The 26,475-nt window shown below is 37.5% G+C and overlaps 1 protein-coding gene across 1 annotated transcript in view; it reads left to right on the top strand.

Moving 5' to 3' along the window:
* Positions 1–20,598, top strand: part of SLC6A2 (solute carrier family 6 member 2) — a 68,379-nt gene extending 47,781 nt beyond the window's left edge. The window contains 5 exon segments of the mRNA XM_021408716.1: positions 2,296–2,395; positions 7,612–7,712; positions 10,609–10,776; positions 12,182–12,253; positions 13,828–20,598. Coding sequence (XP_021264391.1) covers positions 2,296–2,395; positions 7,612–7,712; positions 10,609–10,776; positions 12,182–12,253; positions 13,828–13,851 — 465 coding nt within the window. The 3' untranslated portion in view covers positions 13,852–20,598.

Below are 26,475 nucleotides of genomic sequence, written 5' to 3'. Positions count from 1 at the left end.
CCATTACGCTGAGGTTTTTTCCTCTTGAGTGCTTTTCTTCACCAGGCTTTTGACAGTGTACTAGGTTGGATGCCCTTCAGTGAAAGAACCTTCTGATTTTCGACAAAAAAGAAAAACTTTATGTAAGCAAGATGTCAAGACTGCCAGAAAACAAGTGAAATGCGAGGTAGCCACAACGAAATCAGATGTGCTGAACCCCGAACTATTATTATGATAACTGAAATTTTGTAACTAGAGACAGGACAAGGGGGAATGGCTTCAAGTTGCGCCAGGGGAGATTTAGGCTGGACATTAGGAAACACTACTTTTATGAAAGAGTGGTCAGGCGCTGGAATGGGCTGCCCAGGGAGGTGGTTGAGTCACCGTCCCTGGAGGTGTTCAAGGAACATTTAGATATAGCGTTGAGAGAGATGGTTTAGTGGGGTTATTGGTGGTAGGTGGATGGTTGGACTAGGTGATCTTGTAGGTCTTTTCCAACCTAGCTAATTCTATGATTCTGTGATTCTATGAAATGGTATTAATGTATAGCTAACAAAGATCTATTTACACTAAAAAATACCCCAACATTTTCAACCTTATTTCCTCAAACTGTAAATTTTGGGGGGACGCTAAGAATTTAAAATACCTGTCCTTTTACTATCATGCTACCTCTGTTGTTACCTAAAGACCTGATTACTTTCTTCTTCATCCTAAGTTGCAACTGAGAAGAAACTCAGTGGTTGAAAACACAGGCAGGTGCCAGCAGGTGCAATCCCAGTGCCTTCAAGCAGGCTAAAGCAGTTCAAGATGACAGTCTGGCTCTAGCTGTCAAATAATAACACCTGCTTGGAATTAAGATCTCCCCACCAGCTGAAATGCATTAAGCTGCCCAGGCTTGTCCAAATGCAATGGTGCACATAACTGAAGACTATTTCTAATGTGTTACAGAGAACGACTCTTGTGATAACGTCACATTAAATTGTTTGTTTTCTCCTCTGAAAACTTGAGGTTGTATTTTCAAAACATGTTTCTTACAAAACCATTATTCGCTTTGCTAAGTTTTGATAGCAAAGGCATTCCTTTAGAGCAAGTGTAGAACAAAAACAAGAGGTCAAACTGAAATGCCATTGAATAAACGTTTTCTAACACAACAATCAAAGTTCATTCAGTTTCCCGACAAGTCCCCATGGAATTAAAAACCTAGACAAGGCCTAAGTACTGTTTTCTCTATTCTTGCAAATATGCACAGCTGTTCTGGAAAACCATGAAAAAATAAGACTGATTGACTGAGAGATTAAAACTATCTGGAGATCTCCACAGTACAAAATTTATACCATTGGGAAAAACAGAGAATACTTTTGTTCCCTTCACTTCTCAACAGGTGTAGGCAAGTTGATTGTGAAAAAAAGGATTTTAATGAAAACCTATTGTGAAATGAAAATTTTTAGTAGTTTACATTTGACAAAGCATGTATTGAAACATTTTATTCAGCTTCCTGTTGAAACAAACATACCATGCTTTTCCATTCCTCTTTAGCCCAACCTCAATAAAATGAGCTGTAATTTGCACAAATTTGTACCATTTTGTAGAACAAGAAAAAAAGTGTCAAACTGCAGCTTCAAAAAAAGTAAAAATCAATGGAATAAGAGTTTAGTAACTGCAATTGCAGTTCTCACCCACGAGCCAGCAAAGAAGCAAAACATTCTGCAATACAAGAAGATGAGCTAAGCTTCTCTTCTCTCTGAGCAGGATCTTTCCAATGGCATTGCAAAGAAACCACAGGGCTCAAAGCTGCTCCCACAGACTTAGCATGCAACTGCTCCCTTCACAGGAGAGTTGGAAAAGAGATATCAATCTAACAGAGTAGTTTCACTGGACTACAGCCCTTGGGAACAAACTGAGCACTAATAGCTTGTGGAAACTCTTGTAGCGCTCCATTCCTGCCCATAATTTAGGAAGATTTTCATTAGGGGCTCGGACAGGCCCTGTCCTACAGACTGCTGAGCATTCCCCCAAACTCCATTCAAATGCCACAAAAAAATGCAGAGTGTTGAGAGCACACTTTACTCATGCTGTATGAGGCTTCTCTTTCAGCAAGGACATAGGTGAAAGGACACTTCTTCAAGAAGGTTTCAAGTCTGATTTCACTATGCTGCATGTACCTATGCACCCATGTCTGCAGTACCAGTTCCATACTGAAATACTTGGGTTGAGAGATTTCAGGTAGTGCAGATTTCTTTTAACTAGTTACTGAACTACTGAAATGACTCCACTTGTAACTTCGGTTTATTGCATCTTTTAACTCCCCCATGCTAGGGTGGAATTTATGTGCTCACGCTTCTGGACACGTTTGCAGCTGGGACTTCAATATTGTTTGCTGTCTTAATGGAGGCGATTGGAGTTTCCTGGTTTTATGGTAAGAAGTTAATTTTACTGTCAGCAGCACTGTAAATATTTTGGAAATATGATGCTGAGGAACCTCTCCTCTTTTGAATGGGCAAGAGAAATACATTTAGTAATTCAGTATTAATCACAAACCTCTTATGAGCTCAATAATCCACCTAAGACTGAAAGTCTTCTATCATACCCAAATGAGCAATGCAATACAATATTGTGTTGCCCAAATGACAATACAGTATTACCCAAAACTCACTTCAAAAGTCCAACCTATCAGCTATAGATAAAATTGCTTGCTGCTAGATTGAGTTTCTTAAGCTGTTATTTTTCCTCTTTTTTTCACTCAGTGAAGTCTCTATTGAACTAGCTGCCCTGATTCCTAGTAAGGTTGTTCTAGACCTGAAAGTCATATTTATTTCTATTCAGAGACAATGCTTATAGTGAATATGACTCAATCTGAGCATGATCATCCTTACTACCATTTATCTCCCTCAGTTGCTGATTTATCCCACCCATACTATGCCACCATATTCTTCTAGTCATTCTCTTACAATTAAAAGCTGTTGATATGTGCACGAAGCATTATGTCTAAAGCTGTACAACTAAACTAAAGCTTAAAAGCTTTTTCTTCAGTGAAAGTATTGATTTTGTCACCCAGCATCACCATGGAGCTAGCAGTTCTTACACTGTTCCCTCAGTATATGTGAGGACATGAGCAACTGTCTTTAATTCCTGTTAAAAGAGCTGAATGCTGAAGAGTTAACTTAGGTTGGAAGCAGATACATAAAAATACTGTTTGATTACTAGAAGCAAGTTATTATCTGCCACTCTTAAAATAGGATTTATTGTGCTTTACAATAGCTAGGCTTTGGATGTGATTCCCAGGCTAAACCAAGCTCAGCGAGGCTTTGTGTAAACGTTGCAACTTCTGCCCTTCATCATCCTTTCCCTTCTCCCTCCTGCTTCCCCATAATCAAGAAAGCATCTATTCCTTTGTCTTAAGCAGCTGACAGATGCTTTTACTGACACAGTATGACCTGTTGCTTTATAACAAAGAACTTATTGCAGCCCCAGGTCCTATTTAAAACATTTTGACTGATTAAATCTGGCATGGCCTCATATCTACCTCTTTTTCCTGATAGACCCCAGTTGCATTGATGACCCAGTAGAACATTAAGCCAGCCTGAAGGCAAGCGCTGACATTTTGGCAGAGATAAAATCGTGGAAAATCTTACATTAAGTTCAAATTATTACTATGCTCGCTTACTGTGAAATTTCTTGCAAAATACACCTGAATGCATAAGGGAGAAGGGAAAGCAAGTTCATTTTAATATATGGAGATGTGTTACTGTGACTGTTAGCATTTTTTCTCTTGTGCAACCCTAATATCATCAGAGCTTCTAAACTGATTCAAGATTCCTTTTTTCTTAATACTTTATTTCAGTGTAGTTCACTTGATCTTTTTTATTCATTTAAATCAAATGTATGGCATTCAAGGCATTATTACTAATTTTTACCTTCCTAATTAAAAATAATAATAATCCAGGCTTATGAAAGAAAACTACTTCTCACATAGGAATGCAGAGTTAATAAAGACAGAAGTGGTAAATGCAACATAGAAAAAGCGCTTATAAGGCTCCAATCAGCTGTTGAAACTATTTCACCACTTTCTGGAAACATGCCAATAAAATATTTCAGCTATGGCCACTGAAAAATTTCACCTCAGAGCCAAGGACCTGATCAAGGGCTTCTGCGCAATTCATATTTGTTTGCCCATACAGCAAAATGACTTACACAGGGGTCTATCATGTGCCCACTGCAGGAGGCACTGGCAGTGCATCGAATTTCATTCTGTCTGAACTCCAATCTCTGCATCATCAACGAGAAAAGAAGAATGCTGTCCCAATATTAAGAGGATAATTTGCATTTATAGGCAGATCTGTTTTTCACTTTCTTGCTCATCTGTTCTTTTTCCATATTGATTCCATTGGCAATACAACATTACGTACATAGAGAGCAAGTCAAATTTTCAGTGCTGTTTAACAGAAGGTTGCAGTAGAGACATTCCCAGGGAACTGCAAAGTTTATTAGCTCAGAAATAACACGTACATTCACTTTGGATTTAGTGTATTTAGTCATGGGGCTGGTCATAGACTGTACATATATCTTTCTTGTTTTTCACTGGAAAATCAAGATTATTTTCATACCTCACACCAGTTCTCTGGCAACTAATCTTGAGTTTGGTTTGTGGTACCAGTTCCCTCCTGTGGCAGAAGGAGTCACGCACAGTTTAGGTATATCCTTCTGCATTATCCCACAGAACCACAAGAGAACTGGAAATGCTTTCGAGAACTGAAAAAGAGCAAGCCCTACAGGCACTGTCACACGTAGATAAAGCTATTTTCCACCTCACAGGTTGGTTCTTAGAATCATTTGAAGACCTGTAATGCTGAAAAAGCATGCTGTTGGAAAAGCAGCCTGAGAACATGGTCTATTTATCCCCCACTTTCAGTAAATATTGGACAGAAAATACTGTTTGAGCTGCGAGTACATCTGTCTGGAATCTCAAAAAAAATTATAGTTTATCTAGTCCTAGTATTTGACCTTCTATACAACAATAAATTTCAACTCTTAGTATCTAGAGCAGTTGAAATTCAGTCACTTTAAAGTTCACAGAAGGCACTGCAAATAGAAACAGATAGAGTTCAAAGAGCAATTGCAGATCCTTTCTTAAATGACTGCTTTGCTTTGCCTGTATGTAATACTGGGGGGCAGTGGAGGAGGAGGTTTACAATGAAACAGAAGTTCAAGAGTCCAGACCTTGCAAATACATATCCCCAGCTCCAAGCAAAGGGAATACTTGAGCTGTCCTCATTATTTAAGAAACACTACTAAACTGATCCACAAGAAGAGAAACTATTATTATGGCAAATAACACACCATCCCTATCAAACAGAACTCATTAGATAAAGCTGTATTTTTGCTGTTTGCCTACTGACTTCAGGATTAAAATCAAACTTCCTGAGAACATCAAGTACAACAACCAATTACAAACTAGCAGACTGACAGGACAGACAACAGACTTATCTCTGAGGCAATATCCCTAAGGCATACAGTTAGAGATTGGTTTTCTTTTCAAAGATGATTCTGAAAGGATGTTTGGTTGCTTGTTTATTTTTTCCCATTTTTTGATATCAGCAAAAGTCACCTCATTCTAAAATACAGTGGAAAAATACTGTGAGCTTAAAGTTTTGCAAGATATCTCATACTGGGAAATCCAACAAAAATAGAACCAGTAAGAAAAATTGGGAAGATGCTACCGTTGAAATAAATGTTTTACAGTCACCATAAGAGATATTTCACGTTACCATAAAATGCTTATTTACTTTGCATAGTAAATTTTAGCCAATTATCAGTTAATGCAAAAATGTGTTCCAATACGTACTTATACTGAAAATGGTCCACTGAAGACTAGAATATTTCCTGGAAGCCCAAAACATATCAATTAACTAATTAATATTACTAAAGTAAAAGATGCACATCCGACATCGGTTTCTCTCACCAACAGCTTGCTACCAGCTCATTGCTGCAAAGTATGGAAATGCCTTTGCAGATTATTCAAAATCTGTAATTTTAACTGGGCTAGTACCACTCACAGAAAGCCTGTTCTACTTCTGCAGTACTAAAGTGTTTATACATGTAATTCATAACACTTAATGCAAATCTGTAAAATTCATAAGGAATTAGGAGGCTCTGAGTGAAACATCGTTACTTCCTGAGGACACATCAATTCTGCAACAGTAAGTAATTTAGGGTAGCAAACTTTTGGTTTTTACTTTGACCTGAGTAGAATGAACTACTTCCATTGTGAAGTGCCTGTCTAGATTGTGTTTCTGAATGAGAGTCTACCAAGTCAAGTGGTCTTCCTTTCTGTGTTGGCTGCAGATTTTCTACTGCAGCTATTTACACTGTACTCATATGTATTCAAAAAAGGGTTTCCCTTTACCATTGCTATGGTTGTTAATACTTAGACTGTCAGAATTACTAAGTACACACATATGCCCCAACAGACATGAGAAATCTCACACTGTATGGATTCAAGGAACACTGAAGACTGAAAAGCAGGCACTTGGCAGCTCTTCTCCCCTCTGGCCAGTATATCACAGTTGCTGAAAACGTTGCTTTGGTGACTGTTTCTCTGCAATTGTGATGCAGTGAATCCCACTACAGGTAGATAAATGATTTTGAATGGAGTGGTATTACATATTTTTGCTGGCAAGTCTTTTGCACTACGTCTTACTTGCTAAATACTGAGTCTTGTACGGAAGTAATATCAAGAGTTGCCTGGTTTATTTTGTACATATTTACACTGAAAAGAAGAAGCACCTGTCCCATTTCTTGGAAAGGTGATAAAAGATGAAATAACATTTATCATTATGTAATTAATATTCCGTGGTATTTATTGAAACACTGAAAGATTAGTAAAGCATGCCACTAAGCAGAATTAATACAACTTCTTTGAAAAATTATGAATCATATGAATCTACTTTAATATCAGAAAGTAGTTTGTGTAATATATATTTACAATACTGCTGAATATCTCAGCTACAACACACTATTTTTCAGTATAGTCACCACCTTAGCCAGTTTACATGGATGAGCTGATGGAGACACTCTTCATTTTGTGGTGTGACAGCTGTACCCGGCCACCCAGAATGTGGCTTATCTTTCACATTGCTGTCACCACTGCTGAAATGCACCACCCTCTGCCTCACTGTGCTCACATCCACTGCTTGGTCTCTGTTAACGTTCAGCAAGTGTTGATGAATGTCAGTGGGTGCCATTTTTTCCACATGGAGGAATTCAACGACACACATTTGTTTGCTTCACACTTCCATATCAGATACCATTTTGTCAGACTGCCCCTCTGCTGCCATCTGTCACACAGCAACAAGATGTAACAGAACACTGGTGGGAAGGTTCAACCTATACTGCTGTACCACCAGCATCCACCCCTGATGCTATGGGCCAACATAATAAACTAGTGGGCATCACTTTCAGGGCAATCCTCATAGCAATATCAAAGATGCATCTATTCATTGAAAATAGATCAATTTAGTCTTTTACTTTTTTTCTTATTTGGAAGTCTTTCTAAAAGAAGATCAGGTATTTTGGGATAGGCCAGCATCTCATCAGTTTAGATTTATGCCAGTCTGATGTCCACATCCCTTCTAGGTGTAGACAGATTCAGTGAAGATATCCAACAAATGATGGGCTTCAAGCCGGGCCTCTACTGGAGATTGTGCTGGAAGTTTGTTAGCCCTGCTTTTCTGTTGGTAAGTGTTGATAATTTATTTCAAACAAATGCTAGCATGCCTTTCTTAGAATATCCAATAGTTATCAAGATCAAGATGGTTCTTTTATGCCTGACATTGTCAGGATGAATACAAGTTACTCCAGTTTACTTCTTCTCCTCAATGGCATAGGTTGTATTTTATACAGAGCCCTCTGCTTGTTAAGGAGAAGCTAATTGTGGCTGTGGTCATCTTCTGCTCCCTCACTTCTTCAGGATGTAAATTCAGCAGCTTTTCTTAGAGAATACTAAAAGCACAACTAGAGGTAGTGTCCTCCCAACATCTATGGACAATAAACAATTTTTTTCTGTTGCGAAAATAAACTAGCCAGGGATAAGAGATTTAAATAGGGCAAAAGGCTGAGTGTCAGCTGAAGTCAGCAATGTTGAAATTCCCTTACTTCTAAAGCTTTGCATAATTTTATTTCCTATTGATAGCAAAGTGCATCAGAATGTTCAGGGTCGCCACCCCTCCTCATTCTCATTTCAGCTACTATGGATTTCAGTTTAAAACTGCAACCTCCTGTATCTGTCCTCATCTTTGAAGTGTGAATAATAGGGTAATCCCAAGAAAGTTCAGTGCAGAAGGCCTCAAAACTGTTTAAAATGTTTACTGAAACTGAAAAATAAAACCTTAATGAAGTAAAATGTCACTATTCTATACCAAATGAGATCAGACCATTTTTTGGAAAGCGCCATTAAACATTTTAAAGAAAATATTAAAACAAATCCAAGCTTAATTAAAGCAACCATTGTCAGTCTTTCTTAATTCCAGCAATAAGATGTTTTGTAGACTCTCTCTGGGGTTCTGTGGTTACTGAAACCACGTTCAATCTGCTTTTCTGTCATCTAGCTCTATTGCTTATTACTGTGCATTTGATCTCCAGCTCCAAGACTTACTCATTCTGATTTTATTAGATGTCAATTTAAAGTTAGATTTCACATATACTAAAACTCTCTGCCTTTCCAAAAAGAGATGCATTGTGTAGCAAGCATGTTTCCAGATGCTCAAGTTGATCGGGATTACAGATCTTTTTCTTAAAGACAACTAAGAGTCTTTGCCTTCATGCATTGAATCACCATAGATGCAACTGTATATACTCATTTCCCCATCTTGATACCTGGCTACTGCAGATCTTTCACTCCTCCAGAAGTGCGGTGTCATACCAACAGCTCAAAACCATCTGCTATTGATTAGATATAGCAGTTCAGAAAGACTTACTACTAGATTTCACTTCTCCTTTTTTTTCAGTATATATTATGTATACCACCTGTTAAGACATGATCTTTTACTTGTGTGCTTTGTCTCCGAACATAGAGATCAGAGCAACATGCTCATGAACCTTGATTAAAAATCACTACATTTGTAATACGTGCATTAGAGCACATCTTCCACTGGTAATTTATTTTATTGGAGGGCACCAAGATTCCCACATTGTGGGATAAGACCTTAGAAGAAGTTGTACGCAATTATACCCATTAATTATGTCAAGCAGATGTATTAATTATACCTTTTAAGCCACTTGATCTGTAATGAAGCAGTTGTGCTTTTCATTTGGGAAAAAAATATACTAAAGTGTCAATATATCATTTCTTTGCTTATTATAAAGGTTAGATTCAGAACATAATTGGTTTTGTATCGGGATCATCTGCCATGTGTATTTGTAAATCAAAACGTCAAGGTGAATAATACGGAAATTTGACCTTGCTATGATTTTAGGAGACTATTAATTGCATAGAAGCTGTGCATTCTTAGAGCACTGTTATACAAATCTACAAAAAAAACCAAAAACACAGTTTCAGTATATATATGTAGTTTATGATAATTTGGAAAAGACTATAAAATGGTAAGACTTTTGTATAATTATTTCTTTAATAACCCCATATTTGGTTACCACAACTTGTCCCTGTTTGTGACAGGCAACATATTACAACAGTTTCTAACAATAAATACAATTCTCAATAAGAAAGGTAAGTTGGGGTCATCCAGATAACTGGTGTTTGGAAACACCTCCATGAAGCATTTTCTCCATACAAACTGCTTCTCTGTACATCATAGCAAGGAAATCTCACAATGACATGAGCATTTGTCTAACTATTTCATACGATCGGTTTCCTTTAACTCACACACTCGTTGCATAGCCTTTGAAATCCTAGGTTCAAAATGCTACACTTTGAAACTGGACATAGAACGGAACATGCAGGCCCAAGGAACCAAATCAATGAACTCTGTATATTACACAATCCATATGGATTTAACAAGAAGATAAAATGAAGGAAATAGGATGGTACCTTACTCTTTCCTTCCCAGCCCTGGTATTGGATAGGGTAGCAGCAGGAGAAGGAAAATAAAACAAGAACAACTTTAAAAAAACAGGCATACAAACAAACAAAACCAACAAGCAAACGCCTTTGTTTTCCAAACCTTAAGGCTGTATGACCTTTCCCTCACTAAATGAATCGTGGAGTTTACATCATGATTCTCACTAGAAAATGGGTACAAAACTCCTAAGTAAAGCCTCTGGGAAACAGGAAAAACAATAGATCCTGAAGAGGCTTTTCTTAATTACAGATTTTTGTTTTCATGCCTGTAACACTAGTTTAAATGAGACTGTAGTAGACAACAACCTGATCCTCCCCCTAAAAGATCCAATAATCAGTGTCCAGAGTAACTGAAATGAACTGTTAATCCCAGTAAACGCATCAAGAACTTCAACAGCTTAAGCAGTAAGAGACACAAAATAAATAGGATGAAGGTAAATGGTGAAGCTAGGTTTAAATATTCCTTAGGGTGCTTGCATAATCAAACACACAATCTGTTTTCCACCAAGTTTCCTCATGTCTCAAAGCAATGGTTCATTTTATTTTTTCTCCCCTAGTTTGTTGTAATAGTCAGCATAATAAACTTCAAACCTCTGACCTATGATGACTACACCTTCCCTCTCTGGGCAAATCGCATTGGCTGGGGAATAGCATTATCTTCAATGATACTTGTGCCTGCCTATATTATCTATAAATTTATGAATGTGCGTGGGACCTTTAAAGAAGTAAGTGAAATGCTAATAAAATGTCATGAAATGTTGCTTTGAAATGAAATGGCTGGATTTAAGTTGACAGTTTATTTCTCTTGCTCCCCAAACTTATTAGTTATGAGTGACCTTTTGGATTCAGCTGCTGATGGGTTGGGGTTTTGAGGATTACTGTATCCTGTTCCTAGACAGAATTTTTCTTCACAGAAAGCATTACAATAATTTTTAAAACTGAATTGATTTTTGATGCATGTAATTAACCTGACTGATGAGAAAAAATATTCCTCATTAACAAAAAATGCACAAACTACAGTATCTTCATATTCAGCTCTAAGTTATAGTCTTCACACAGTTATAACCTAAACCAATTCCAATGTGTGCTTTATCACTCTATGCTGTGATAGTGTTATAAACTGTTATATGCATAGAGTTAACTCAGACCTCTCCTATCATAGACTCTACACCAGTCTCTAAACACAAATCCACATGCTGGGAAGGCAGAATGCATCCTCAAAATAGCTCTGCATTCAGGATTGCCACTGATTATTTAATGAGCATCCAGCAAGAAAAGTAATGCTTTACTGGATCAGAGCGGTAGATTCCACTTTGCCCAGTACTGCGTCTTTAACAGCAGCCACTTAGTGTTTGAATTTCTGTCAGATATGGACCCTTATCCTCTCTTTATTGGAATCACTTCAGTCTTTTGCCAGGGATTGAATTTATGCAGATCTTTCTATTGTTTTCAACATCCATACCAGAATGCTTGAAAAACACTTTATATTCAGGCCAAGGTGCTGAAACAGATCTGGAAACCAAGAAGCACTTCTAAATCCTATCCTAAAAGGCATTGCTTATCATATCATTTAGCCTCTTGCTTCTGTTCTTCAGTAAATGAGCCAGGGTACTAGGCGGGAGGATCTTCCACTACATAAACCCACTTAAGCCATAACGTATATGCTCCATGCACTGAATACAGCAAAGCCTGAAGGACCAACAATTTGTGACCATCTTATTAAAAGCAGTGGTATAATAAAAAGGCACTTAATTAAAGAAATCCTAATTCTAATGATTTTCCTAACAGTCCAAAGTTTGACAAAACGCAGCCTAGTGTGAGCTCAGGGGACATAAAGCCACGCGGTACCAGCTTGTTCCTGCTGTTCTTTTCCATATGCACTTGCTAAATATTTGGACTTAGTATTTGCATAAACTTTCTACTGTGTCTTCTTATATTAAATGCTAATATCAGGGGGCTTACAAGAAGCTTGATCTCTCCGTGACTAAGTTAAGACACGATGCAGTGATATTAAACATTTAAGTTGTGGTTTTAAATAAAGTTCACACTTTCCCATTATAGGTTGGGGTTTACAGACATAATCCCACTTCGTATGGCTGACTTTTTTTCTCTTCTTCCCCTCTGTGTTAGAGACTAGCTTACTGCATCACACCTGAGAATGAACACCAGCTCGTGGCCCAAGGAAATGTCAGGCAATTTAAGGTTTGTACTCCTCTCACCATGCTTTGTCTACTGATACCATTTCTTTCCTGCCTTAAGTAGTAACTACAGGTTTCCACCAGCCTCCTTGTGGCAGATGCCCTCAGATCTGTGGTTCTTTATTTCTGCCAGCATGATGTGATACAGGAGGCTCAGTTCTCTATGCATCGACACTGTTCAAAGGCTTTTGGCACACTCCTTGCACTCTGTAAGGAGATGGCTAAGCAGAATTGATAACTTTACAGATCACTTCAATCCGCTATTCTAGGTTGTACCTGAATACAGCAAAATCTCACCGCAAGATGAATATATTACCAGAATATAACATGCATTTGAACAGGTCACATCCTCTGCCCCGGTTACTACACAGCAATCTGAAATCAGATTTTCTAATCTCCAAGTATGTATCAAAGAATAGGGTAAAGAGCAACCAAATATTCAGTGTCAGAGCACAGACCTAATGGACACAACAAAATAACGTCCTAAACTATGTGGAATAGGCTCTGCCCACAGGTCTACAGTTGACTGAGAACACTGCTGGAGACTTCTTAAGCAGCCACAAAATATATCCTACAGGTTTCCAAATACTGCTTTCCTTTTAGTAAATAAAATGACCTTATTGAAGTTCTTTTCATAGAAGATAAAAAGGATGCAAATATGAGATTTGTTACTGTTATCAGCATTCATGTTGGACCACTTTCTGGCTTCAAAGTTGAAAGCACCCACAATTATGCACACTACCTCAAAACATGACCCAGATATTATAGCGATGGTTTGTACATTGATATTGAAAAAAGAAATCTGCCTTTTGCCTGCTCTGAAAAATATCAAAACAAATCCTGTTTGAAGTATGTTTTTTAATTTCAGAAAAAAGAATCCAAGTGTAGATTCATAGAGTGCAGAAAAAGGAAAAAAAAAGCTTCCTGTTTTGTGAATATAGTTTACGTGATGTGGCAAAGACTGTGCAGTAACACAGCACCTCTTCATTCCTTCTCATTCCTCCATTCCTGTCCTCAGTTACTCAAAGATTAATAGGGATTCAAAGAGTAATAACCTCATTTTTCCAGAGTCAAATGTTTCTGTATGAGTAGGGTGATTGCTACACAATGTTTCTGAATCCAAATCCGTAATGGCAAAAAGAAAGCAAACATTTCACTCAAATTAGAAAAGTATCCCTAATGAACCCTCAAAATACGTCAAAGACCAGGGCATGTTACGTTAACTTCTTGGTGCCTTCACTGAACAGCTACGAATACGTTTATTAATGATGAAGTGTAGTTAGTGCCTTATTACTCCCATTCAGGGTTCTGAGCATAACACTGACCAACCAAAAAGTACAAAAATCGTCTTCACATCAGCATTCAGCAGCTCTGAGCATTAGAACAAAGCTGAGAGCTTAGCCCTTAATGGCTCTTATATTCACCACATTTCTTACAGCTGACTGGAATCCGCAGAAACCTATCAGCTGATTTGAAGCTTCTTTGTGATTCTGTATTTGTCAACAATGTACTTAAAATATCTCTAACCAGCATCACTCATATCAATGTTATTAAACAATTACTTATGTTCCCTTGCAGCTTCAACACTGGCTAACAATATGACAACCAACAGGTTGAGGAAAAAAACAATACGTTAAGCTAAACTGGGAATACAGAAAAGTCAAGTTCAAAGCTCCCTCAATGATGTTTGGACCAGGCTGGCTCAGAGCTTACCTACTGACTCTTTGAGGGAAGACATCTGCTCTCTGTTCTCAATGCCTCCCTTCTATTACTTGGCTTCAAATGATCTTTAAAGACTCCGTTTATTTTTTCTTATATCTTTTGGTGCCATGAAATCCCTACATGACCAAAACTTGTGAGTTTTGCTATTAGCAGAAGTGGAGGAGGGGGGAGCAGAGAAAAAAGCAATCAACATACATTAAATGCTCTTTTATCATGAAGAAGTGAATACAACTTTTCTGACAGTAATAATTACTTCAGATACTCGTGCCACGACCTGATTTAAACCAACAACTGAACATTCTTAGATCTAAAGAAAGAGTACATCTCAATTGTGAGGAAAGAGCAACTTTACCTATGTATTAATGTCATTAGCTTTCTTGCCATGCTATCCTTTGGGATATGAGTTTGCATCCTTCTGAAATGAAGACCCAGTGCTTCGTTTTCAGTGGTTTGTTACTAGTTTCTTCTTTTGGTGAAGAAAGTTGTCTTTATATGTCTGTGCTGTTTTCTGTCCATTTAATCCTACAGGCTGGGAAGTAGCAGGAACAGAACCCCTGTTGGAGCTACTAAGTACAGAATACAGTTTAATTACACACTGTACTTAGTGATAAATATATTATGTCAACAATTAAAATGGCTTTATCATATGATCATTACTTTACTGATTTTTTCAGTTAATTGTAAAACATTTCATACAAATAGTCACACTTTTAACTTTGTTATATTTTGTGCCAAATAAAAAAAGTAACATATATAAAATACATAGAAAGAGAATGATTTTTAGAATTATTTAAATCAACCCAGAAGCACCAAAATACCAAACTTGTGTTTTATTCTGCTGTTGTAAGCAAGCTGTTATTATACTCTTATTAGATTCACCTACCAAAACATAGCAAGATTGTGTTGAACAACTTAGAAGGATAAGCCTATTCCTGCTCTTCTCTGGTAGCATTATGCAAGTTAGAAGATACAGAACAAACTCTGCATTTGGGTGCTGTTCTCATTCTCTGTGGCACATATCACTGTAGCATTTTCCCAGTGATCAGTAGATTTGGTAGCTGAGTTATTTCTTGTAGTTATTTATTACGAAATAAACTTTTTCAGAAGCTGTAGCTTCTCAGCTGAATCCAGCCTGGAGCTTACCTCTGGACCTTACCTCTGATTTTTTTCTTTTTTTTTTCTTGCCTCTGTATATTCAATTCAGCTTCTTTTTCAAGTGGATGTAGTGCTTCTTTTTGAAGAGATTACTTTAAAGGATGGAGCTTTTCTTATTTATAGAGCAATTGTTGGGGGTTTCTGTGTTTTTTTCCTCTCCTGTTTTTAAAATAGTCCAATTTAAAACGTCCAAGTGATTTTAGCCTTTTTCATTTAGTATTGATTTCTCTTCAAAATAACAGTAAGCAAATTTCTCTCCTTATTCATCCGTTTCCTCCAGCAGACTCAATACTTCGGAATGAATCGAGCATTATCTCTTCTTGTTAGAGATTGTGTGACAAAGCAGTGGTTTTATTTAAATATGGCTATAAATCCAAAGGACACAGTCTACTACTTATAAAGGCAGACACTTTCTGGCCCAGCTGATGGCCAATAGTGGCTTAAATCATGTTATTAAATATATTTCAATAATAAAGGAGTTTCAAAAGGTTGCTGTTCTAGTTCTGTAATTACCTGAAAGTCCATACAATTAAAGTGTTGATTGCTTCAAAGAACAGGGAAAAAGAAAAAAAATACAACCCATCCTCCCACCAGCTTTATAGGTAATCCCATTTTTATTGTTTGCTAAACTTCAGGGAGATCTTTTCATTGTTACAAATCTTACTCTTCAATAATACAGCTGCTTCAGTCACTGGATTGGCAGGGTTCAAAAATCTTCTAACAAAGTTACCAAGTTTTGAAACTCTTGCAGGGCTCTGATGTGGAGTTTTAACAGCTTTTAACATTATTGTTCGGTTTGCTCATGTGTGTAAACGCTAGCAACCTGCACCAATGCTTACTTGTAAGACACCCCACTACCACTCATGCAGGAAAAGTTGTTTCATCACCACTCTGCTCTGAAATAGATCAAATCTCTTAACAGAGGACTGAAATCATCTGCATCTAGCACTTCAGGGTTTGACTGTATTTTAAATACCAACTCCCAAAGCGATGATCCACTTCATTATTTTTATAACTGTTATTGTTTAACTTCTTAAGTTTAGCATTGTACTAATAACTCAGGACTCCACTGCACCATTGCCACCTTGTTCTGAAGTTCGACAAAGCTCATCATCTGAACAGAAAACAACAGGGAAATCAGAGAGACTGGGAAATCTATTACTGGGAATAGTGTTAATGAAAGAGAGAATTCATGATGCATGATTGCACAGGTAGGCTTTAAGTTCAAGTCTCCCCCAAAATAACGACCTAGGAATGGAGAACAACGTTCTCGATTCACATAGAATAAGATGCTCAACTACCTCATGCCTCCTTGATGATAAATGATACCACTAGAAACAAACTAATACCCTTTCAAGAAATAAAAAAGCTTTGTGAAGACTGGGTATATAAAAACAGGCACAACTCCAGAACCCAGCTTCTTTCAGACTCCTGCTTTGAGCTCCCTAATACACTTTCAATACCAAAAATATCAAATACCACTAAGATACTCATTTCCATTCAGTTCAACCACAGTAGATAAGAAGATCCCCCAGTCAGGTTCTTACTACCCAAGTAGTTACTTACCTTCAAGTCTTCCTCCAAGGCTGTCTTGAATTTTCAGCCAAGTAGTAGCTCACCATTTCCCTTAGCGACATTACTGTGGGAGCAGGCCCACTCTGGGACTGGTGCTCTCCCAGACATCCTCATGAAATGGCAAGTTATGCTGATGAAGTAGGCAGCCTGCTTCCAGAACTTTTGGTTGCAAGCTTATTCAAGGTGAAGTGTCATCAGCTTGCTAATTAAGTTGGCTGTTTTGGTAACAAGCCCACGGTGAGAATTGGGAGAACCATATAAATAGATAGTTTGGCAGTTCTAGAAAAACATGGTCTTGAAAGCTTTTTTTTAATTCAATAAAGGAAGCAGCTGTCATATATTAGCATCTCATTTCTGACCAACCCTCCCTTCTTCCCTGTCACTGAAGACAACCTGCCTGAAATCCAGGTTGTTTCACTAAGTCTTAAAGTTACCTAACACCAAAGAAAAATCTTCCATTTTTCTCTGTATTTCTGCTGCCATCCAGCAGGATAATTTTTCACACAGTTGTTACTTTTCTATAGATATAATACTAAAACTCTAGGGTTTTTAAAATCTAGTAGAAAGACTGTAGGGCCTTCATGGGCAACAGCCAAAAAAGCAGTAGTTTTTTTTTTTTTTGGTCAGTCTTTCTTGTGTTCTCTCATGTGCTGAAGCATACACCCTGGCAACACTTGAAAGATATCTTACCATAGCGAGAGATTTTGCAGGAAATCCAGGATCAAACATAATATTTTAAATATAGAATGTAGGAGGAGAGATACTTGGCTGTTACTATTGTACCTGTTCCCTAACTGCACGTGCAACATATGTTGTATGTAATTTTCCCAGAGGAAGTTCCCTATAATTGGCCATTTCTTCCTAGCAAAATAACTTCTAAATGCTATTATTAAAAAAGTCAAGCTCAAACATCTTGTGTATACATACACCCTTCTAGTCTATTGTTTTAACATGAATTAAGTTTACTTTGTACTGTTAGGTTGCAGGAGGAGGGCACGTAGAAAGTCATTTTTCTTTTAATGCCTATTTTACAGTTCTTACGATTAATACAATAGTCGTTAAGATACTTGCTTTTGTGGGAGCTGGTAGCTTTTGTTCTTGTCCTGGACTGATTTTGCTAAGTTGCATGAGGCACTGACAAACAATCTCTTTCCTAACATCCAAATTCAAACCATAAATCAGGGATTTCAAAAGAGATGAGGCTTACAAATGTCTTATTTGCTTTGTCCAGTTAAAACATTTTAAATGGGCCTAAGGTAACCAGACATAAACAGCTATCACAGCTCTAATGACAACATGTAATCTACCTGGAAGAATTAAGTGCATTCTGAGCCCCTCAGAGCAGCAAAATACACCTATACATTTTATTTTATTAAAATACATTTTTATTAAAATACATTTTATTTTCTCAAGGCTAAGAATATTCAAGGTCCACAGGTCAGCTGATGTGCCAGAACTTGATCTCCTTGCATTAAAGGCCACCATAACGTTTCAAATTAGTACCATGAAAAACAAGTTCGGCTATAGTATCAGGAGGCAGTTATTTTAGAAGCACTTTTGGATGCCTTCCTCAGAAAGAAAATCACTGAGTTTCAGAGAGGATCAGAGAAGGAAAAGGCTGCATCTTAAAGATCCATTTCAAATGTTTCTGTTCTATGGAAAATGGTTCCTTTTGTTCAACCATTTCAGTCCTTGTGACAGATTGAAATGGGAAAAAACCACCAAGCACATCCTCCACTCTGCTCCATGTTCTTGAAGGACATTTTTCCTATGATTCTATGATTTTGCCAGCCATCAGACAAGAGTGCTCAGAATGACCAAGTAAGCATGCATGTGTTCCTTAGCTGTGACTAAAAATACAGTTGCTTGGTTTCTCCTGCTTAAGTTTACTTGGGGAATAACAAGACCTGTACACCATGCCATGCATAGAGAAACTTCTACCAAGACAAAATATTTCACATATTTTGTACATTGTTCATAACAAAAATTACATAGGTCCAAGACCCCCAGAGCAGTACTGTACACCACCCGAGAACAAATTTAAACGCATGTACATGCATCAGATATTGACCACTATCAAGGCAGATGTGTCAGCCAGCAGATAAATGGCACCAGCTGCTTTTAATGACAGAATCTGATCAGTTTTCCTTTGCCATCTAAAGCCTCAATATATTTAGACACCTTTCAACCACTACATGGCTGACCGCGTGGAAGCACACAAATTGAAGTAGCAGAAATCACGACTGTACAGCAGAACTGTTCTCCTTTGAAGGATGTCTAGACACCTAGATGTAAGTGCTGAAGAAGCAGTTGGAGGCAGGTGGAATCAGGGAGAACAGGCAGGAAAGGCTGAAGTCACAGCCCAGCCTTTATGCAGAGGAAAGATTCCTGTGCTGCCAGGAGTTGTGTGTTGAGATCCGTGAGTGTTTTTGTGCCTAAGCACGACAGCAAGATTGGGACGCTTTCCTCCTTTCTAAAAGTGTTTTCTTAGTTGCCACGCTAGACAACAGTTGCTTAATTTCTTTAATGAGGGTACAGAATAATTTCAGTGAGCTAAGAAAATCACTAAGCCTTAAGCTGGCTCTCTCAAAGGTGTCATGTTGTTTCTTGGTCACTGTCAGGGTGACCTGCATTTGTAGTTAGTTACATTGCACTCTCTGAACCTATCTGCAGGACTTAAATTGTGTATGCTGTGGGTAATATCAGTTATTAAAGGAGAATCTCCAAATAGTATATTTTGAAAATAACTTCTAATAAGCCTGACGAAGATTTGCCTTACAGATAAAAGCTTTATAGTGAGCATTTACTTGGTTTACACCAGTGTTTTACTTAATTTTTAATGCCTATTTATAGCAATGACTAGACTTTACCTTAGATAAGAGTACTTCTGTACAGGAAATATTAGAATATTTTTACCAGTTTTTTTTTATTTTAATAGATATAAGCATACATTGTAAGGCGAGAAATTCAACATTGGTGTAACAAGGTTATCACACAGGACCTATTTCTCCATTATAAGGTTTTGTAGTTTAGCAGTCTAGTTCAAAAGCATGTTGGCCTTTGAGTATAAATGTAAACATGTGATAAAGGAGAATAAAAAGACAGTATCTACAGCTAATGCATATTGTAGCACAATATTCTCCATTGCTGCCTTAATTTCATAAGAGGAAGTTATATAGTTTTTAATTTATATTCCTAAAAACAAAAAGAAAGGCAACCTTTGGCTGCAATTTTGTTTTGTTAGAAGACTTAACATTAAACTAAATTAATATCAAACAGGTCTACTTTCAAAGCAAGGGATTACATTGCAGTTTTCAGGAATAAATTCTCATAGGAGTTCAGAACTTGCCACTAGTAAAAATACTCTCCTAAGTGACCCAGTGACCCAAAGTGTCCTAACAGCCATGATGTTTCCATGTCTAATTCAGTGCAATCTGCAGGTCCATTTGCCCCCTCCCCCCCCTCCCCCTTTGTTGCTTGTTTCTTGTTTTTTTGTTGTCGTAGTTTTTTTAATCTTTGATTATCTGGGGGAAATGGCATTCTACTTTTTTTTTTTCTTTTTTGAAAGGGAGACACATGCCCGTGTGTGTAGTTAGAGACACCTACATTTCTTATAAATATGGATATGGATGTGTGTGACGTGCGCTGGTTAACTATACTTAAAATGCTGATAAAGATGGTGAATGTTAAGTATTTGTCCTCATTCTTCTGTCTTTCTGTGGTCAGTGTAAATAAGACCTGTTTTAAGCTGTGCATTAATGTAACAGATTATTCCAATATTGTGTATAAAATTATTTAAGTAAATAATATCTGACAAATATGCACATAAAGAATATAAAGAAAGTCTTATGTACCAAGAATTTACTTATGGCAGTCAATTAAAAGCTGAAATGAAAACTGTGCTCGTTGTCACTACTGTTCCCAGCATAATACCTGGCAGGCCCCGCTGTGCTGCTCCAGCCAAGGCCAGCTGGCAGCTGGACCTCAGTTCTGCAGGGCCCACCCTGGCACTGGGAGGCTGCCCTCCCAGGAGAGCCCAGCAGCCCTGTGCCAAGGGCCTCCACACACCATTCCTGAGCTCCCCACTGCAGACCAGCAGCCAGCTAGAACTAGAAGCCCAAAAGATAAGCAAAGGAGTTTTTACACTGGAATTGCCTTCTCAGTTTTATATTTTGTATTATTTCATTTATATAGCATTTTCTGTAGTCCTCAATTCAAACATGATTTAAGGTCAAGGACAAACTAATCCCTGCTCATTTTTTTGACATTAGAACATACACTTAATTCATTTGCTATAAGCATGTAAGTCTTTGGTATGAATACTAGTTATACACTGATATTGCTCACTTACAAAGAACTAGTTTTCTTTCCCAGAAAGAATAAATTCAGAATAAATTAAACTGTAAAGCTCATCTTTGCAGAGAAAAACGTATGGTCAAGCCATTGATTCCTTTTCAGAAATGATTTAGTTCTCAGACTACACAGAGAAAATATTGATTTTAACCAAAACATGACCCTTCATACGTTTTCAGAAGGTAACACTGTTGGTGTTTTATTATTTGTGGTCATTGAGACTTTGAAGAAAGCAAAACAATTTTAGATACAGATATAAATAGTGAAGCATTTTAGAATGAAAATCCATCTTACGCAATTTTCCTCCTTTTTGCTACAGTCAGAAAATCAAGTCTTGAATTACTGTTGGCCAGTACTTTTTTTCCATCCTAAATTCCTAATCAAACTGCCCACAGACTGGTCTATAAAACAACATTTGGTTTTCCAGTTCTCAGCTAACTGACACAGAACTCCAGTTCTTATAAATTCATGCGACTATTCTTCAGAATAGCATTTTCAGCTTTCTTTTAGGTAAAGCATTTGCTTTCCACAAGCACTAACGTGAAAAATATTGCTCCTATGGATATTTCTGCAAGCATTGCTTGCTATAATATTAACAAATGTGAAATAACGGTTTGCAAACAGAGCAAAACTAAAACTGACATTTTGGTCCAAGCAGTTATTCATGAACAGTTTGGGGAAATATTTGCTCAGCTGTGCCCTTGCAATTCACATAGCTTGGAGTACAGCACTAGACTACTCCGTTTCAGAGTTTGATGTTTGGTCCTCATGGCTGCGTGCACACTTGGTGCTGCATTTGCCAGTGCTGTAGCAGCGTTCTGTAGTCCCTCAAGAGCTTCCACATTTCATACATCAGCAGGTAAAAACACTCCTGAAGTCAAGTTTCATTACGTTCTCCTTTATTCTAACATATATAACACCTTTTATTATTAAGGGACTCGGTAATGACTTGGTGTCCTACTCCTGCCGAACCAAATACGCAGGAGCTAGACCTCTTCAGCTGTGAGGCCACTTTTGCAATCCACTGATTCTGGGGAACTGAGCAACATGGAAGAACTCAGTCTACCTTCACATGGAGTCTTAGTTTCATGAACTCCAACAAGGACTAAGATTTCTCCAGTAATACTGCTAGTGACACCTCATTATTCTTCATGTATTCTCCAGGCCTGTTATAGTGAGGATGGTGAAGCCTAATTCCTGTGAGGATTCCCATACATCACTCATTAGAGCCCTTGGAGACTGCTTACACCTCCTTTGTCTCTACTTTGGTCAGCTTCAGTGAACATAAGGCAGGTAGAATTAAGGCCCCATTTGATGTGCTAGCTTCCAATTTTTCAGCTTGAAAGTCTATTTCATTAGAGAGAAGAAACGATCTATGGCTGAGTTTAAGTCAAAAGGAAGAAACATTCATAAGGTGAATGCTTCTACTCAGCAATTCCAGACAAGTTCATGCAAGTATTTGTTTTGGTAATATTTGTACTTTAAAAAGATGGATTTACATAGGAAAATAAGCTTGCAAAAGAACCTGGCTTGCTACTTGACTCTAGAGAATAAATCCAATTAATGTCACTGCTTTGTATATTGTATGAACTACACAAATTAAAAAGGAGCATATCTAAAAAGAGGTTTCTAACTGCTTGCCCATGCTTTCAGAAAGTGATTATTCAGATATTCAGTAAGGGGATGATTTGCGTAGATCATGAAAGATGTACAACATCGACATATTCACTACTGTGCCATCATTAAACATAAGAAAATCATACAATTTCTCAGCCATTAATAACAGTTCATCATACAGATGCCAGCAATGAGTAGCTTTTCATCAAGCAATTCTCTGAAGCTGCAATAACCAATTTTGAGATCCCAGTGGATATAAACCACGTGTGATAATCTGATGGCAAGAGACTGCTTACAAACCTAGTAGCTGTATTATGCTGGAGCAGATGTTCAGGAAAAGCACCAGAATCTAAAAAGCAGCAATCCTACTTGCCAAATGATCAATTAGGTTTCAGACTGGCCGTTTTATTTCCCCGTTAATATATAAAAATAACCATTAATATTTTTGTGTTTTTATCCAAAAATTATTTCCTGTAAAGCAGACAGGTTTCTTGAAAAGCAGAACTTAAGATGCAGAGGGGCAAGAATTCAAGTCTTCTATCCCAGATGACTGCTCTAATCATTATGTACTGTTTGTACAAGCAGTACCTGTCAGTTATATTTGATACTTGAGTCCTATTCACTTCCCTATTGGAAAGAGGCTACGTCTTTGAACAATGAACCACAAGATGCATTTGGACTTCCAAGTTTAAAGAGCTACCATTTTGGACTCAGGTCTTGGCCCAGCATTTCTACCTGGCGGGCAGCTCTTTTGGACCTCACAAGTCCCCTTCTCTTCCTCTTGCACTAAATATGGAATCTTCAGTTCTGAACAGTGGAAATAAACACACAACTCATAACTACACTTTGCAGAGTCTGACTTCTAGATTCCTCATTACACCTTGCCTTTCATAATAAAGTGCAAATACCCTACAAAAATACGGCCCTGAACAATAACAGGAAAGGCCTGAAATATGAAATAAACTTTAAAGGGAAACAGTTTACTTCCAATCTTCAAGATTTTGTTTTCCAAATTCATTTGAAGACAAAAATCAAGAAGTACAGTCTAAAGGCAGCACTAAGCTGTTCAGTGACCACTTTCTTAAAAAAGGGGTGACATGTTTTTGTCTCTTGATGAAGTTGTTTGTCCAACTATCTACAGAACATCACTCACCGTGTTTCAGCACCACAGGTTAGCTTTGAGCCCAAATATTACCAGGATTTTCTCCTGACACTGTTATGAATTGAATCTGGAAGAGTGACTATGCAGTTTATGTTATCAATAATTTGCCTGTAACTTAGAGTGGAAATTCCATTCCTTTGAAAGCTTCATCTGCATCAATTCCACCAAATTGTGTGGGCTTTTTTTTTTCCCGTTTTTTGTTGGTTTGTTTATCTGTGACTCATTATCTTTTACCCAAATCTTTCCAGACATCTACAGTAAAAATAATGCCTACATAGATGGCAAAAATCACAGAAATATATCATTTCAGGCAGAGAAGTAATACAACTAACTTTTAAAGTATAGGTGCTTGTCACTTCATTCTGTAGTTCCCATGAAAGCAAATCTTTTAAGAAATTTGAATATTTTGACATTCATCACAGAATCATAGAAACATGACTGAAAATGATCAGAGCTATTCAGCTAAAAAATGAAAACCTTAAAAACAAAAACCTGGAATTTCAACCAATTCCTCCTTGGAAAAAGGAAAAAAAATCATTGACAAGAAAAAAATACACAAACTAAAAAAAGGTGCTTCTATTATCATCTCCACTTCCTGCAACGGCAGGTTTATCTCTTACAGGCTTTAAGGATCTTTGTGAGGGCTGCCAGTTTGAAACCCTCTGCAGAGAGGTTCAGATGTCATTGTTCAACATGGAAGACCTTTCTCAAAGATTCAAAAGATGTAGGACAAAATCCATGACAAAAATTAATCCTGTCTTCATAGCTTCCTCTTGCTCTCAAACAGCCGTAAAAAATTTTGTATCTATGCAGACTTTGCTTTGATCTCTTATAGTCAGTGCAATCCTTACAAAAGGAGATCATTTAAATGTAGTACTCTATACAATAAGGACCCTATCACTACAAAAATCACATACTGCTGGTCTTTCCAATAATAATGAACATACTAGAAGAGCAGGAGCCACGCACTCCTATGATGGTACTGTCAAGATCATTCTCTTCCTTCAGACAGAAGGATACAGGATGCTCTTCTAAACAGTGACTCTAACCTTGTAGCCAGAAAAGACAGTTTTGTGAAGTATTTCAAGCCCTTTTGGGTTACTTGCCATCAATACAATCTCAACCAGTGACGCTAACATTTATTATTACACTATTATCACTATCCAATGAACATCAAGCAAGTTTTAATGATAAAAATAATTTTAAAACCCACACATTGGCACAGCCTTTTAAGAGGCTTAAAGCAGCTTACCTCCACAAGCAAAGCTCTCCATCCACAGTTGGCCATACTCTATATAAATCACCTATCTTTAGCAGTTATCTGCAAATTAAACCTCTGCAAGAACAGCTGAAGCTCCTAATTTGCAGATATCACATAATATGTGTCAACAGCACTTTTGCCATTGCCAAAACTTTTTTTTTCCATTAGTGCTTGCAGCTGAGTAACTGCTGTTTATGAACAAAAGGCCACCCTAGAAACATGAGCACATCCATCTCTAAACCAGTAGAACTTTACAACTAAGGAAGCTACCCTACGCACTACTTTAAGCCTGACAGTAACTCCTTAGCTATTTTACTTCTGATCTTCTCCAGTGGAAGTTCAAATAGCAGATGCCGAGGTATAAAAATAGTAGGGTTTAAGGATATTTTTTCCCTTTCTAAAATTCAATTCTTTTCACCATAATAGCGGCATTCTTTTTTAAACAGAAAATGGAAAAAGAGACAAGAAAGCCTATGTTTTGCAAAAGATGTTTTAAGTCAGTAAGATACAGTGAAAGATATTGACAAAGTCTTTCCAGACAATTGCATCCATTGCCCAGTGTATATAAACACAGAGAAAGAAAGATGTACAGAAAGACCAAGATGTAAGGAAAACTTCACAAGGCCAAAAGGTTCTGGAATAACCTTATGAGTGTTAATGACTTAAATCAACTGTTAACTAAGGAGCTCAACATAATATTGGTATTGTCATTTCATCCCAAGAGCAGACAGCTGACACAGAAGTAAAACTGTAGTTTCGGCAAAGCTGCTACATATGGATAAGCATTGAAGCCTATAAACTGGAATACAGCAGCCAGAAAGAATATCAGCTTCCTTCTAAAGGAGGCACGTGACAAACTCAGCCCACAGTAGAGCAACCTTCACTCCCCAGCGCTGTTGTTACCTCAAAGGCAGGCAGTAAGGGCCACAAAATCCTGGCACCCCAGCAGGTTTATCTAGTAGCAAAGGCAAACACTCAGATTTTCAAATATTGCCTCAAAATAGCATTCCTTCTTTCTTATATTTATCTTAAAATAAGCGATGAAAGATCTCGTTATGACTATTAACCATTGTGCATGAGTCAGTCCTAGTATGAAAAGTCCCCCTCTTTTTCTAGGGTCAGGAAAGAGAGCAAGTCTAGAGGTGGATGTCTAGGAACACCTGGCTCAAAGGTGATTCTGAGTACATGCGGCTGAACTACATGGATAGAGAACGTGAGCTTTCTTTAGGTGCACTACAAGCAATGAAATAAGGATATCTCTTCAGTACTCACTTGACTATGACTAATTCTCCCCTTCCCAATAAAATAAGTTTACCTTAAATCAGAGCTTAAAGTAAGTATGGGCAATTTGCTGGCAACCAAATACACATGAGCCTAAACC

The sequence above is a fragment of the Numida meleagris genome, chromosome 10 (genome assembly GCF_002078875.1).
Source record: "Numida meleagris isolate 19003 breed g44 Domestic line chromosome 10, NumMel1.0, whole genome shotgun sequence".
In the NCBI taxonomy this organism is placed as follows: Eukaryota; Metazoa; Chordata; class Aves; order Galliformes; family Numididae; genus Numida; species Numida meleagris.
Note: the sequence above shows the minus strand (reverse complement) of the source record. Positions and strands in the feature narration are given on the sequence as shown.